General features: G+C 51.2%; 1 protein-coding gene across 1 annotated transcript; it reads right to left on the minus strand.

Annotated features, from left to right (window-relative positions):
* Positions 1-12563: 12563 nt before the first annotated feature.
* Positions 12564-15144, minus strand: LOC104021839 (tubulin beta-2 chain). Its single transcript, XM_087762561.1, has 4 exons — positions 15073-15144; positions 14450-14558; positions 14066-14176; positions 12564-13850 (listed from the first exon to the last, which is right to left on the minus strand). Exons 1-4 carry the CDS (start codon positions 15127-15129, stop codon positions 12790-12792), a joined length of 1338 nt encoding a protein of 445 aa, XP_087618687.1. The 5' UTR covers positions 15130-15144; the 3' UTR covers positions 12564-12789.
* Between the last annotated feature and the right edge of the window lie 1072 nt (positions 15145-16216).

Below are 16216 nucleotides of genomic sequence, written 5' to 3' on the forward strand. Positions count from 1 at the left end.
ACAGCTGTAAATTTTTCAGTAAAGAAAGTATCTTTGCCACGCAGCTGGCCAACCTAGCGAGGACAGCTTTACACGAGGACCAGGAAAGGGAGATGACAGCCCACAATCGAACGAGGATGCAGTGGAGCGGGCTGGCAAAGAGGATGCGAAACGATGTACCTAGTACTCAGCACAACGGAGCGGGAGGGGGTCGACCTCAAGCACAATATGGAAGTGCCGAGGGGACAGCACGGCGGGGCAAGCTCTCGCACTTTTCCCGGGGAATCAGCAGGCTTGGGCGCCTCCCTGACGTGCCTCTACGCTAACGCATGCAGCACGGGCAATAAACGTGATGAGTTAGAGATCTGCGTGCAGTTGCAGGGCAACGGACTCACTGGGATCACAGAGATGCGGTGGGATAACTCGCACGACTGGAGTGCTGTGATGGAGGGATGCAGGCCCTTTAGGAAGGCTGGGAAGGGGAGTTGCCTTTTGTGTGAGAGAGCAGCAGAAACGCACAGGGCTCGGGCTGGGGGTGGATGATGAGCCAGCTGAGATCTAAAGGGTCAGATTAAAGGGTCAGAACGTCATGAGGTTCAAGGCCAAGAGCAAGGTCCTGCACCTGGGTCAGGGCAATCCCCAATATCAATGCAGGCTGGGGGATGAAGGGATTGAGAGCAGCCCTGAGGAGAAGGACTTGGGGGTACTGGTACACAAAAAGATGGACATGGCCCAGCAATGTGCGCTCACAGCCCAAAAAGCCAGCTGTATCCTGGGCTGCATCAAAAGAAGCCTGGCCAGCAGGTGGAGGGAGGTGATTCTGCCCCTCTGCTCTGCTCTGGTGAGACCCCACCTGGAGTACTGCGTCCAGCTCTGGAGTCCTCAGCACAGGAAGGACATGGACCTGTTGGAGAGGGTCCAGAGGAGGGCCAGAACCATGATCAGAGGGATGGAACACCTCTCCTATTGAGGACAGGCTGAGAGAGCTGGGGTTGTTCAGCCTGGAGAAGAGAAGGCTGCGGGGAGACCTTGTTGCGGCCTTTCAGTACTGAAAGGGGGCTCATAAGAAAGATGGGGACAGACTTTTTAGCAAGGCCTGCTGCGACAGGACAAGGGATAATGGTTTTACACTAAAGGAGGGTAGATTTAAAGCAAACACAAGGAAAAAAATTTTCACGATGAGGGTGGTGAAACACTGGAACGGGTTGCCCAGAGAGGTAGTAGATGCTCCATCCTTGGAAACGTTCAAGGCCAGGCTGGATGGGGCTCTGAGCAACCTGATCTAGTTGAAAACGTCCCTGCCCATTGCAGAGGGGATGGACTAGTTGGCCTTTAAAGGTCCCTTCCGTCCCAAAGCATTCTGTGATTCTGTGATTAGTGGGCAAACCAATGTGTGCTATGTTGTGGTGGGTGTCTGTGAAACACCTCCTGATCAGGAAAAGAAGTAGATAAGATCTTCAGACAACTGGAAGAAGTCTTGCGTTCACAGGCCCTAGTCCTCAAGGGGGACTTCAACCTCCCCAATATCTGCTGTAGGGACAACACAGCAGGGTACAAGCAATCCAGGAGTTTTATGGAGTGCATTGGTGATAAGTTCCTGACACAGATGATCAAGGAGTCCAAAAGGGAGACACTCTGCTGGACCTAATGCTTACAAGCAAGGAAGAAGTGGTCAGGGTTGTGAAGGCTCAGGGCAGCCCTGGCTGCAGTGACCGTGAGATGGTGGAGTTCAAGATCCTGACAGAAGGGAACAAGGCAAATTGCAGGATCACAGTTCCCTGGTCTTCAGGAGAGCAGACTTTAGCTTCTCCAGGTATCTGTCTGGAAGAATCCTATGGGAGACGACCCTGGAGAGGAGTCCAGGAGAGCTGGTTGACTTCCAGGGATCACCTCCTCCATGCCAACAAGCAGGAAATCAAGCAAAGGTGGCAGGAGGCCTATATGGATGAACAAGGAGCTCCTGAGTAAACACAACCATAAAAGGGAACAATTCAGGAGGTGGAAGTAGAGTGAGGTGATCCAAGAGCAACATAGAGTCACTGTCCTGGTGTGCAGGATTAGGAAAGTCAAAGCAAAGGATGTGAAGAACAGTGAGAGGGACTGCTACAGGTCCATCTGCAGCAAAAGGAAGTCTAGGGAAAACTATGGACCCACTACTGAATATGGCAGGGGACATATTCAGTGACAAAAGGACATGGAAAAAGCTGAGGTACTCAGTGTCTTCTTCACCTTGATTTTCACTATTAAGCGGTAGAGGAGTATTAGTTTGGGGAACATTTAAATAAACTGAACATACAAAGGTCCATGGGTCTTTATGAGCTGCACCCCTGAGTGCCAAGGGAGCTGGCAGATATCATTGTGAGGACACACCTGATAATCTTTGAAAGGTCAAGCCAATCTGGGAGGTTCTCAAGGACTGGGGGGGAAAAAAAAAAAAGGGTGTCACTGCTAACTTCAAGAATGGCAAGGAGTGGGATCCAAGGAACTATAGGCCAGCAAGCTTCACCTCAGTTCCTAGAAAGATGATGGAATGAATTCTTCTGAAAACCATTCCCAAACGTATCAAGGTCAAGAAGGTGACTGGAAGTAGTCACCATGGGTTTACAAAGGGGCAATCATGCCTAACCAACGTGATAGCCTCCTGCAACCAAGTGACTGGCTTCGCAGATGAGGGAAGAGCAGTTAACATTGTTTATTTTGTGGAGGCTTTTGAAGTGTCGCCTGTAACATTCCCATAGGCAAACTGATGAGGTATGGCCTAGATAAAAGGACAGCGAGATGGAGTGAAAACTGGCTGAACTACCAGGCTGAAGGACCTGAGATCAGCAACACAAAGTTCAGAAGGCAGCCACTGGTCGATCCGGGGGCCAACACTGTTTAACATCTTCATTAATGACTTATGTGGTAAGAGAGTGCACCCTCAGCACGTCTGCTGATGATACAAAACTGTGAGGAGTCACTGATAGGCCAGAGGGTCGTGCTGCCATCCAGAGGGACCTCGACAGGCTGGAGAAGTGGGGTGACAGGAATCTCATGCAGTTCAACAGAGAAGTGCAAAGTCCTGTGCTTGGAAAGGAACAGCTCCAGGCACCAGTACAGGCTGGGGCCACCCAGATGGAAAGCAGCGTGGCAGAAAAGGACCCGGGGGTATCCAGCAGCATCTCGGGCTGTATTAGGAAGAGCGTTACCAGCAAGTCGAGGAAGGGGATCAGTTGTGGTGAGACACACCACAAGTTTTGCACCTGATTCTGGGCTCCCCAGTACAAGAGAGAGATGGACATACTGGAGTGAGTCCAATGAAGGGCCACAAAGGTGGTTAAGGAACCGGAGCGTCTGTCATATGAGGAGAGGCTGAGAGCTGGGACTGATTGTCCTGGAGAAGGCTCAAGGGACTCTTATCAGTGTATATAAATACTTGATGGGAAGAAGAACATGGACCCAGGCTCTTCTCAGTGGAGCCCAGTGACAGGAGGAGAGTCAATGGGCGCAAACCAAAATACAAGAAATTCGATCTAAACATAAGAAAAACAACTTCTTTGCTCTGGCACAGGTTGCCCAGAGAGGTTGTGGAGTCTCCATTCTTGAAGATATCCAAAACCCAAGTGGACACAACCCTGACCAACCTGCTTTAGCTGACCCTCCCAGGCTGAGTAAAGAACTGAACTAGATAATCTCTAGAGGTCCCATCCAACCTCAACAATTCTGTGATCCCATGAAAAGGAGAGAAAGGAGAAGGAGGCTCTATGTGACCAGCAACACCAGATTGACGGTTTATTGATCTCGGTACCACAGTACGCCGTAGTTCAATTGCAATTATACCACCTAGAAAACCAGCAGATTTTTGCAAAGGTGAGGTAGTAATTAATGTGGTAAATCATTACCACTATCAAGAAGAAAGGTAATTTCAGCCAGAATGGACAGGGTTGTTTACATATTACTCAGGTTAGCTGTGCTTAACACAATATAAACCAATGCATAATGTCACCGGTTTCATTCCATTTTTTCATCCGTGGCAGGAAATACTCGTGGCTAAAGAAGTACCATATCTTTGCCTGACATTGGGCTGCTGTGACTTTGGAAAAATACTTTGGCCATATTTTCAAAAGTGGCTCTCAGTTTGCTCCAGTGAATTGACTTGCTGGTGAACTGTGGCTCTTTTTCTCCCCTAGTGCAGAAATCTCAGCTGCTGGGAAATGTCATGAGCATGGACCGGCTCAAGCTTTGCAACACATGGAATTACATGTGGCGTTATTACACGTGGCTTTTTGCAATCACAAAATATCCAGAATTGTGCTGGGACAGATCTTTTCACCAACTTCTCTTGAATTTTGTGTTCTTTAAATCCCTGCTGTTGTCAGTATTTTCCTTTGACACATTTCTGCAATACTTAATCCCAGGCAGTCTTTGTTAGTGCTCACGCAACTCGTGCATATACATTTCTACTTGCTGTAGGCATAACCTGCCCTTTCGGGCAGGAGTAGGCAGTCACATCTTCTCACTACTGGTGGAACTGCAACACAACTGCATCACTGGCATCTCTGTGGGATCTACACAGGCATTGAAGAGCTTTTCGGGTGCCAAAGTATTCCTGGCAATCTGTGAAGGACCAGCTTGAAGCATTCTCACTCCCCACCTGAAGGCACCTGGACACTCCTTGCCATGCCTTCTTCCCACGTGCACACAGTGGCTTCCTAGGGCTCTGTAGTTATTCCATCAAGGATTCTGAGCTTCTGTTAGGAACCTGTCTAATTCTTAGATGCTATAGTACTGGTCTTTTTGTAGAGACCCGTTCTTGGGGGGATAGCGACAGGTTTTAAAACAGAATACCTAGAGAGAGGTACATGTTTATGTGTCAAATACGTGCCCTCATCCATAGCAACGCTGAGCATCCGTGATCACACAGTGAAGTAAATTAAATGTCAATTACTTAAACGTCAATTCAGAATCCTACATTTTGGCAAACACTTTAATAAATATTAGCCATCAATGCTATTTAAATAGATATGGGAGTTCCCTATTGTATTTTTAAATATAGCTCCATAAATTCTAAACGTTCAGGCTTACAAATGAAAGTCAAAAATCTCCCATTCATACAAAGGCAGCCCAATCTCTGCTGGCAGCGGCATTGCCTGCTCCCTGCCTGCACCAAACCCTGCCTTCCCAGTTTCCAAGGCAACGGCGGAGCCCTGGCGATGGATGCACAAGGGAGGAGGCAACAGGGATCCCACAACATTTTCATGTCTGTCCGTAATTTCCCATTGTTCTAAAAAGAATCGCAAATGTAGAAATGTGAAAGCTGCTCAAGCACGCAAAATGTCTGCCTATGGCTTTATTCTCGCTTATTTGTGATGGGTGACGTCATGTATTGCTCAGGCACGTATATCGGAGGCTACGTGACTTTTTGAGTCTTCCTGTTGGTACTTGAATGAGTAGGCTCTGTTCATTAGTTTGTTGTGTGCCTTCTACCTGGTAACTACGCCATTCCCATCTGATGAGGACTGTCTGAGTTCACCTTTAGAACCTGATGCTTAATCGCTTGTAATGTGCATTCAGACAGAAGACTATTTCTGCCAGCAAGAAGGTGGAATAATCGTGAAGGTATTTTTAATTCTAGTAATAAAACACCAAAAAGGAAAATCTATTTTTATTTCAAAATTACAACCCACTGCAGGCACTAGAAGCAATTAAATACTACAACGCTGAGCAAGCTTTTATGAATGAGCAAAAGCAGTTTCATTGGAGAGTCCTCTGTACTTGTGTTTATTGTACCTGGGGGTTTGTGGGTTTGGCCAAGAACAAAAAAGGAGAGAGGACGAACGTGTGAGAGAACATCACGTTACAGAGCACTTTAGGGCACTGTCAATTCTAAAATGACCCATGCACCTTTTGAGGGAAGAATCGTTTCCTCATGACCCTAATATTTCTTTCGTACCCTATGGTTTCTCTTGTGAACTTAGATTATAACCTCCAAGAGTCAGGAATTTCTGTGAATGCGGCTGTACAGGACACAGCAAGCAGAACCCCGCTCGCCTGCCTTCCAAAGCTACCATAACAAACATGATCACATGTCGCAAAATGACTCCAGAAAGAGAAAAATATGTTGATCATCAGGCAGCGATTTACTGAGAAGAAAGGCAAAACAATGCAGCCTCTCATTATTTCTGCTTGGCACACCAGATGTGATGGGGAGCAGCCAGATGGCTCCTGCCCCCATCCAGGCTGCACCTACCTTTTAAGATCGCTCAGTAGATGAAATACATCTGCTGTCTCTAGGAACTGGGTCCTCCAGTCAAGAGATGACTAAGATTCCAGCATCAATATAAATGAAATGCTGATATCATGTTTTCCAGGGTAGCTTATTTCCTGCACGTCATCAAGAACAAGGCACAGATAGCGACTTTGATCTGCTAGTCACCGTTTCTTTTGTTCCTTAGCCTCCTTGCTTTATCTCGCAATCCAATAGTTACTTGTAACTCAAACTGACACCGAGCAAACTCTAAACTTCATCTTGTGATGTCTGCTAAGAGATGCAGCGGTTTGTGCTGGGATTCAATGTACGTTGTTGAAAATCGCCCAGATTCCCCGCGGGAGAGTTCAGGGTGCCGTCGCACTAGGTGGCTGAAGCGACCGAACGTCTCCCTCTGCTCTCTCCTGCTTCCAGCTGCCTGCCTTTTCCTCCTCCTTTGCACCAGTTCTCCCTCTGGCACACTCCCGAATCCAAGCAAAAGCTTCTTCCCCACCCCCAGTTCGCTGTCCCTAGCTGTGGAGTTTAGGGAGCTGAGCTGACTGGTAGAGGGGTCAGACATGCCCTGGAGCTGCCTAAAGAAAATAATACCAAGGTAACACCTGAAGCAGGGTGAGGGGAATAGCAGCATCCTTTTTAGCAGCTGGAGGATATTGAATCAGCCCAGTCCATGGAGCTACCCACTTCTGCAAGTGGCAGTTTTCTCAGTGCCCTGGAAATCTCTAACCCAAGCTTGCTCTTTCTCCCTGCCTGCTAGGGTGGAGCTGGAATCATAGCTGGAATTTCCAAAAACCAGCCATACAATTAATTTATTAATTATAAGACCAGCGTTATGCTGGATGCAGAGAAGCAGACTGTAAGAAGGCAATGCTTGCATTTCATTTAACGTTTGTAAAGCTCCTTGTGAGACCATTTGAATTCTGCTTGAAAACCCTGTTTAATTATTCACTGTGAAGGCAGGCAGTATCTTTCTATTACATTCATGGAAAACGTGGAAACACTTTTCAGTGCAAAACAACAGAGGACTGTTTACTGAACAAGCTACACAACCTCTGCCAGGGTAGCCATTTCGTCCTCTGGAGCAAGTGTTTTCACATCCTGCTGAAGCTGGATTATTATTAACATTTCTGCTTGCAATGATAGAGGCATTCTTGCCAAAAAGAAAAGAAAATATGCCTTAAACTTACCAAGGAAGCCAAGTGAGAAAAATAATCTGATTATAAAAGATGACATATGGATAAATTGAGACCAGTTAGAAAATCTCTACCGTACAAGAATCAAACATTAATAAAAAAGAATTTAACAAAGCTAACTTGATTTCCTCCCTTACAAGTGGAATTCTGCCCGCAAGGGAAAAATGACTTTGAGTGGGGGGGAGGGAATGACCTACTCTTCAATTATTTCTTTTTTGCTTAGATACTGTAAATAGATAGCCTTCTTATACACACATTTCAAAAAGACACAATTTTTCTTTCTGGCAGATTCACAAATAGAATACTTGAAATACGATTGAAGCTAGGAGCAGGGAAACAGTTTGCTTCTTGTTAAACTGCTCAGGGAGAGGAAAGAGTTGTCACCTGCCCTGTGTGCTTTGCGGGCAGAATGGCTGGGGGGGAGCAGGCTTTCACAGCTCCCCCCGATACCCTCCCTGCACCTCGGATTCAAATGCTCAGAGGGCTCCAGCTGGACAAGCGTCCAGTAGAGTCAGGGCCAAGACATGTCTTTTCCCAAAATGCACCACAGCCTCAGGGTCTTTCCTGTGACCAAACGCTTCCATTTTGAATTTTCATGTAGGCAAACTAAAGATAACAACCGTCTAAAATAGAAGTATCTGAGATCCCACAGCATGCTCTTTCCCGTCTTAATAAATAACAAGCAGACCAGGACAGGTGATTGCAGGAGTATCAAAAGGCAGGTGCTTAGCATGAATGAATTTTAGATTGGAAAGGGGAACACTCCCAGAAATCTTTTTTTTTAGTCACATACAAGATTAGCTCCTAATACTTATTTATAAAGGTTTATTTTGAGCTGAAGAAAGGGGGGAAAAAGTAACCTTACTTGGATTACCTCAGGCACATATAACACACCAAAAGTGTCACGGGCTTTGTTCTGTGGAAAGATAGAAGCAGCTGAAAAATACACGGGAAGGCTGAGAAGGGGATTATTTGTACATGAGAAAACAGTGCCTCCCCTACAACGAGCAGGTTCAGAGCAACAGCGTTACCTATAGCTCCTAGCCAGGCTACCGCATCTGAATGGTCCCTAAAAGTATACATTCATTATGCTTTAATGTGGAACGGAAAAGTAGAATAACATCCCTTGGGAGAAAGGGTGTGTACCAAATATCGGGGGTGGTCACATGATTTTTCCAGAGAGGATTTTATCTCCTCGTAGCTTTAGCAAAGAAAAATATTAGGCCTCATTAGATGGAAAGCAATAATTGTGGCACCTCCCACTGCAAGGCAGAATTTAGTATAGTTTAACAGCGCTTCTTAAAAAATGTAGTAACACAAACTTGCCCTACTCAAAGCCAGTACCAGGGTTCATCCTGATCTGACATACAACTCTGTCATGGGGCCTACAGGGAGGGGCAAAAGATGAAGGAAGCAAGGGAAGAGCTCTTCCCGGCGCAGAGAGTATTGCTGGATGCCCCAGCTCTTTCTGGTGAGGTAAGAACATTTATCCCTCTTGCAGCACTCCGCCACAGTCCCTCCGGGCACCGGAGCTGTGTTTTGCAGTAGTGCATTGCAGCACTGTCCCGTAAGGGCTGTGTCAGTCCATCACGGTTTCTTTAAGCACATAGTATTTTGCACGGATACCTAGAAGAACCTGCTAGCACTATACTCTCTTGAAGTATGCAGCGTGTGATATCATCCATGAGCAGATTTCCCTGCACAGAAGATTAGGGCTTTGCCCCATTTTTGCAGAGAATTGGTGGGAGAAGAGACCAAAGATCTGGATTCCCTTCTTTTTTCAGGTTATAAATCCTATTGCTACTTTGGTTTACTGTGTTCTTCACCTCATACCTTCTGGAAAGATACACCTGTAAACAGGACAGGCCTCAGATTTGATTCTTAGATTATCACATCACTGGGCCCATTGTACATGTAATGCAGCCCAGTTGCTGATGTATATAGGCACCTCACCTATGTTGGCAAGAGGAGAGTCGCTATTGCTCCTGTTTGATAGATTGGAAAACATCTGTTGGAAAACAGATGCAGGCCTACATTCTCAACAGATACTTAAGTGTTTTGAAGAACCAGAACACATATTGGACTATCCTTCCACAACACCGTTGATACAGTGGCTTAGACTGAGGTCCTAGAACTAAACAGGGAAGGGAAATTAGGAGAGAGAGCATCTCACTGCTACCACACCTCAGTCCATTTCTCTTTAAATTAAACCTACATAGTACCTAGCTGCTTTTACAGCCTTATTTATCTTTACCATCTTGCATCTACCAGTGGCCAAACATTGTTTGAGTTGTTTGCCTTGGTCAAGACATTCTGTTAATGTGCTTAAAAATGCCACACATTAAACGAAGGGAACAAAACAGAAAAAGAGATTGTTCCCTTCCCCGACACCATCAACTCTAACTGTCAACAGAGGAGAATGCTTTCCTGCAGGCCACCATTGATACGTTGAACCAAAAATGTATTGCTTGATATTATGAACTTCTATCTCAACACAAATGAGTTATCATAAGTGGCTTAAGCTGCACATCACTAAGCCTGTACTATCTATCCTCATTTCTTCAGACAGGGTGCCTCATGGGAGACCTTTAGCCTTAGAGGTGGTGTTCATCACGTGGATGAATACAAATCAACACCCAACAGAGGTTAAGGCAGTAAGATTACCTAATCTGAAATCCTTTCAGTGGTTCTGCTTTCTGTGTGAAACAGAAAAAGTACAACCACGAGCGCTTGCAAAGACATTTGTTTGTTGTTTGGCGTACAGCAGTCAGTCTCCGTTTTTTATAACGAACAGTCTCCTGGGTGACAGATACAGCTAAAGCTCAAAGATACAGAAAAAAAATGGTACTGCAGCCCCCAGGCTCACTATGAGACTCATCCTCCCTTATAGTTGACTGACTTTTCCTACCAAGGAGTTTTGAATATCACCTCTAAATCTTCCAGTATCCCCCTTTCCTCTATTTCCCTCAGCTCCTGCTGAAATGATGGTTTGATTATTTTTTTTTTAATGATCATGACTGACAGATAAGCTGTGTAGGATTTATGAAAGGACATGTTTCTGTCTAGAGTATCTCTATTTACGGTTTCTCTTCCTCTAGAAAAAACAGAATACAAACAACAGCAAGGAATGTAGGATGGTGTCCTACTTTCTAGTAAGAGAAGTGTACTGAAATGTGTTGCTCGGGTAGCTATATTTAAGGGCTAGCTAGAGACAGAGTGTAATTACACTAAGAATTAGAAGCTAGACATGCTGAACACTAGAGAAACCTGCTACAGTCCCACAGTAGAAAGGAAGATCTTTACTGTCAAAGACTGGGTATCTTTTAGTTAAACGTTGTTTCAATTCGTTTGCTGGCTCCCCTTCTCAGCTTTACAAACAAAGCTGTATGGTAAACAGTTTCAAGTGCAACCCAGCTAGATAATTTCCAGAGAAGGTTACTTTGACAACCAGGTAAGCTGTTATTTCCCCAAAGGGCCTGGGGCAGCATGTAGTAACTCAGTTACTAAAACAACCTGGATTTGTTTAATGCTTAATCCTAGAACTGCTCAAGTGCTAAGAAATACAAGTACCATTGCGGGTATATACGGTTGTATTTGTTTACTGATAGTTCAGGCAGTTTAAGTGCTTCTCACCCCTCTTTACAGGGTGTACACCAGAAATGAAGCATAGAGGTGAGAGAAGAAGCTTTAGCAAGTGCCCGCTGCCTTGCACACCATGCTCGATCTCACCATAGGATAAGCCCATCAGCAAAAGAACAGGCTACACTCAGAGCAGTGTCTGCAGGCAGTGATCAATTAACAGAGCCAAAGCAGGCAAGATATTAGTTATGCACAGTAGCTCCCTTTTAAGTCTTTATTCCAGTAATGCCTTGCAAGCATTTCATTAAAGGATCACAAAAGAGGTTGTACACACGTGGATACCAGCTCTTTCAGAGCAGAAAGGACCACAGTAATTGTAGCATTGGTAGCAGTTCTCAAAGCAACACTTTTTTTTATTACATGAGCACTTCCCTAAGTGGGGTTTGGGCGAACTAAGGACTAAGCTTACATATTGGGTAGCTGCCATACTCGGGGGGGGGGGGGGGGGGGCGGATTTTACTCTTGTTTTGTAGGAGTAACAAAAGCCTCATAGGCCTTATAAGTACTGACAACCGCATTGTAGACTCATTCAGGATTCTTGCATCGTTTAAGCATACGGCAACGCAAATCCCCTGTCCCTCGCTGTAAGGAAGCCACACTTACCTTGGCAAAGATGCACAACAGGGTGCTGCTGCGCTGCTCTCACCAGCCTGGATGGAGGTCCATTCCCTGCTGCAGGGACAGCAACAACCACCCTGTAAACGCATAACTTGGATGTGGGAGACAGCTACTGTCAGGGTATCTACCCAACTACTCCGAGATTGTATGTATGCTCTGGGCAGCCTTTTGAGCCATGTTATCTAGAAATCTGCTCATCACCTCTTATCTCCTAAAGGGAATTGATTGCCCTGAAGAGTCAATCCCTTCACAGTTCAGGGCAGCTTAGTGGCTATTTTTGGGAAACACCCAAGAATTTTATGCCTGAAGAGAAAGTTCAGGTTCTTAAACAGTTCAAGTGGTCTGCTAGTATAGACTCATGCTTCTCTGCATGGACTTTCCATATTTAGAGAGGAGGGTTGGGGGAGACAGGACAGCTCAGGACCAAGTGAAATCCCAGGCAGCCACCTATATACATGTACAATAGGCCCTGGAACAAGTTAAATAAGAACTGCTGAATGGCAGTGGGGAAGCCTGCAGCTATCCTGTCAAATCAGTTTTGACAGCTTGCAATGTGGAATTCAATACCTTCTCGCTGACCTCACTACCATGTATGTCCATAAATAGGAGTTGCAGGATTCTCAAGTGCAGTGTCTTGTTTCTATTAGTTAAGCCAGCTTTCTCCCCAACAATAGGTTAGCTGTTAGAAACAAGTGTGTCTAACAGTGAACCCCCAGTTTCCAGAAATTAGCTACCATTTTAAGCTGAGCAACTGCAGTTCACTCATGCTGCCAAATTCATGGCCCGAGAAACCTTGTGTATTAAGGATTAAACTGAGAAATGAAGCTAAAGAACACTACATAAGAGTTATTTTCTTAATCTAAAGAGAAATAAGGCAGAGGAGACAGTTTAGGACACAAAAAGCCTTTATGTTTGAGAAGTTAACCATTTCAACAGAAGACTGAATTATTTTTGCAACTACTGTTACATTGGACAGTCAAGGATACAAAACTGCTGACAGAAGCAACAGTGGAGCACCAAATTAAAAAATGCATGCTTCAGCACAACTGCACAGATTCCTCCTCTCAATGAACACTTGCCTGCTCAGACTATACTTAACTCCTACCCATTTCAACTTTACGCCTCATCCTCCTCTCCTTCCTCTTCAAATTCCCCCTGCTCATCAGCAGTGGCGTCCTGGTACTGCTGGTATTCAGAGACCAGGTCGTTCATGTTGCTCTCGGCCTCCGTGAACTCCATTTCATCCATGCCCTCGCCGGTGTACCAGTGCAAGAAAGCCTTGCGCCGGAACATGGCCGTGAACTGCTCCGAGATCCTCTTGAAGAGCTCCTGAATAGCCGTGCTGTTGCCAATGAAGGTGGCGGACATCTTGAGGCCGCGCGGGGGGATGTCGCAGACGGCCGTCTTCACGTTGTTGGGGATCCACTCCACAAAGTAGCTGCTGTTCTTGTTCTGCACGTTCAGCATCTGCTCGTCCACCTCCTTCATGGACATGCGGCCCCGGAAGATGGCGGCCACCGTCAGGTAGCGGCCGTGGCGGGGGTCGCAGGCGGCCATCATGTTCTTGGAGTCGAACATCTGCTGCGTCAGCTCGGGCACCGTCAGGGCTCGGTACTGCTGGCTGCCGCGGCTGGTGAGAGGGGCGAAGCCCGGCATGAAGAAGTGCAGCCGGGGGAAAGGCACCATGTTGACCGCCAGCTTGCGCAGGTCGGCGTTCAGCTGGCCGGGGAAGCGAAGGCAGGTGGTCACGCCGCTCATGGTGGCCGACACCAGGTGGTTGAGGTCCCCGTACGTGGGAGTGGTCAGCTTCAGGGTGCGGAAGCAAATGTCATACAGGGCCTCGTTGTCAATGCAGTAGGTCTCGTCCGTGTTCTCCACCAGCTGGTGCACAGAGAGGGTGGCATTGTAGGGCTCCACCACCGTGTCCGACACCTTGGGGGAGGGCATGACGCTGAAGGTGTTCATGATGCGGTCGGGGTACTCCTCCCGGATCTTGCTGATGAGGAGGGTGCCCATCCCGGAGCCCGTGCCGCCGCCCAGCGAGTGGGTCAGCTGGAAGCCCTGCAGGCAGTCGCAGCTCTCCGACTCCTTCCTCACCACATCCAGGACGGAGTCCACCAGCTCAGCACCTTCCGTGTAGTGGCCCTTGGCCCAGTTGTTGCCCGCCCCGCTCTGACCTAGAGGGCGGACCACAAGCAGGGCGCCGCGTTAGCGCCCCGGGGAGGCGCGGAGACCACCCCGCTCCTCCTGCCCCACGGGGTTCACCCCTCGCTTCCATCCCCCCACCGCGCTGCTGGGATTCAGGTCCCCCAGGCGACTTGCAGGCTCGCTCCGAGCCTTCCCTGTGCGCGGAGCTCCCGCTTCGGGACTCCTCCATCCCACGCTCACTCACCAAAGACGAAGTTGTCGGGCCGGAAGATCTGCCCGAAGGGGCCGGAGCGCACGGAGTCCATCGTGCCGGGCTCCAGGTCCACCAGGATGGCGCGGGGGACGTACTTGTTACCTGCGGGAGGAACCGGCGCCAGCGTTACAGCCCTGCAGCCAGCGGCACGGCAGCCCGGCGCTGCTCCCTTCCGCCTCCCCGCAGTTTGCTGCCCGGGAAGCAGAGGGCGAGGGCATTTGGAGGCAGGTGGCTGGGGATGGGCAGGCAAAGCGGCTGCTAACGCCGCGCCAGGAGGATGTCACCCGCTGCGGCAGGGCTGGGGCACAGCCCCACGGCGGGACTCCCCGCCTGCCCCCCCAGCGGCACCGGGAGCCCGTTACGGAGGGGCGTTACCGGTGGCTTCATTGTAGTAGACGTTGATCCTCTCCAGCTGCAGGTCGCTGTCCCCGTGGTAGCTGCCCGTGGGGTCGATGCCGTGCTCATCGCTGATGACCTCCCAGAACTGCGGGGACCGGGGAAGGGGGGGACACACCCGGGGGGGGGGGGGGGTGTCAGCGCCGCCACGCCCCGCCCCGCCCGCGCCCCCTGGCCAAAGCCCCGCGACGTGGCGCGCCAGGATTCGCCGCGCGTGGGGGCGGCCCCCGCCAGACGCTGCCGCCACCGCGCCCCTCACCCCCCCCACCCCCGCCGTGGCCGCGAGGGGTGTGGCACCGGCTCCGCGCCCCTTCCCTCCACCCGCCCGGGACCCCCGCAGCCCGCGGGGAGCGGATGGGCGGCAGGGCTGCCCCCCACGCCCAAGGCGCACCCCCGCCGTCCCCCCCGAGGGCGACGGCCGGGAGCCGCTCCGCACGGACCCACCCGCGCCGGGGCGAGCCCAGCGGTGCTGCCCAGCGGGAAGGCGGGCCCCCCCGGCAGCGCTCTCCCCGGGATGCCCGGAGCCCGGCTGAGCGGGCACCACCCCGGACCCGGACCCCGACCCGGAGCCTCGGGCAGGCGGCCAGGGCGCCGCCCCGTACCTTGGCGCCGATCTGGTTGCCGCACTGCCCGGCCTGGATGTGCACGATCTCACGCATGGTGCCGGTGTCCGACGCTGCCCCGCTGCTCCCGCCGCTGCCGCCGCCTTCCCGCCCGCTCCCGCACTCGCCGCTGCAGCGGCCGCGCCCCACGCCGCCCCTTAAATCGGGCGCCGCGCCCCGCCCCGCCGGTGACGTCATGCGGGAGCAGCGCGGAGCCAATGGGCCCGCGGGGGCGGGGCGGGGCTGCGGCATTGTCTCCCGCAGCGGGGGCGGGGCGGGACGCCGGGGGCGGGGCCGAGGGCGGGGCTCGCCGGGAGCGGCCGCCGCGTCCCGGTGCCGCCGCCCGCCGCCCCGGTTCGCCGCTGACAGCGGGGACAAAGACGCGGAGGGCGGCGGCGGCGCGGCCGCCCCGGTCCGGGGCATCCGCTCGGGGGGGCCTTTCCCCGGCCAGGGCCCCGCCCTCCCCGGGGCTTTGTTGGCCGCCCATGTGTGAACCGGGCCCGCCGCCCCGCTGCTGGCGGCCGCCGTCCCTCCGCCCTCCCGTGGCCGCCGCAGCCTTTTGTTCCCCGAGACGAGCCGCCTTCCCTGCCGCAGCAGCGGGCGTTGCCGCGGGGGCGGGGGGAAGCCCGGCGGCCGCCCCCGCCCCTCGCCGGTGCCTCGGTTCACACGGCGCCGGCGGGAGACTCCCCCCTCCGGCGGGGGCACCGCGCACCCCCCGGCATCACCCAGCGCCGGTGGCCGCCGCCCCTCTGCGGTCAGGAGCCCCGCGCCCTGAGCCGGTTCATCCACCCCCGGCAGGGCGCGGGGGGGCTTCCCCGTCACCCCCGCCCGCCCGCCCACCCTGCCCCGTACCCAGGCGGCCCCCGAGCGAAGCCTGCCCGCCGCTCCCCCGGTGCCGGGCTCAGCTTTTCTTTCCCCGCCTAAAAAGGTCGGATTTAGTGCCCGTAGCCGAGCCGGGAGCCGCTCTCCGGCAAAGCCACCGGCTCGGCGCTGCCCGCCGCGGCCACCGGCGACCCTCAGGCAGACAACAGGGGATGCGGTGCTGCGGCTCAGGGCCCGGGGGCGCGGGGGGGGGCGGTCCCCGAGCGCTGCAGCAACCGGCCCCCGCGGACTCGCAGCCCTTTGCGGCTTCGTTGCGGGTTTG

Source organism: Nipponia nippon, unplaced genomic scaffold (assembly GCF_047370975.1).
Source record: "Nipponia nippon isolate SJK-2023a ecotype South Korea unplaced genomic scaffold, ASM4737097v1 scaffold_1, whole genome shotgun sequence".
Classification (NCBI taxonomy): domain Eukaryota; kingdom Metazoa; phylum Chordata; class Aves; order Pelecaniformes; family Threskiornithidae; genus Nipponia; species Nipponia nippon.

Bases quoted from the DNA above. Each gene is read 5' to 3' on its own strand.
- LOC104021839 (XM_087762561.1), bottom strand. From the start codon at position 15,129: ATGCGTGAGATCGTGCACATCCAGGCCGGGCAGTGCGGCAACCAGATC. The intron at 14,177-14,449 runs GTAACGCCCCTC...TTCCTCCCGCAG, and splicing joins CTACTACAATGAAGCCACCG to GTAACAAGTACGTCCCCCGC. The intron at 13,851-14,065 runs GTGAGTGAGCGT...TCCGCCCTCTAG, and splicing joins GCCCGACAACTTCGTCTTTG to GTCAGAGCGGGGCGGGCAAC.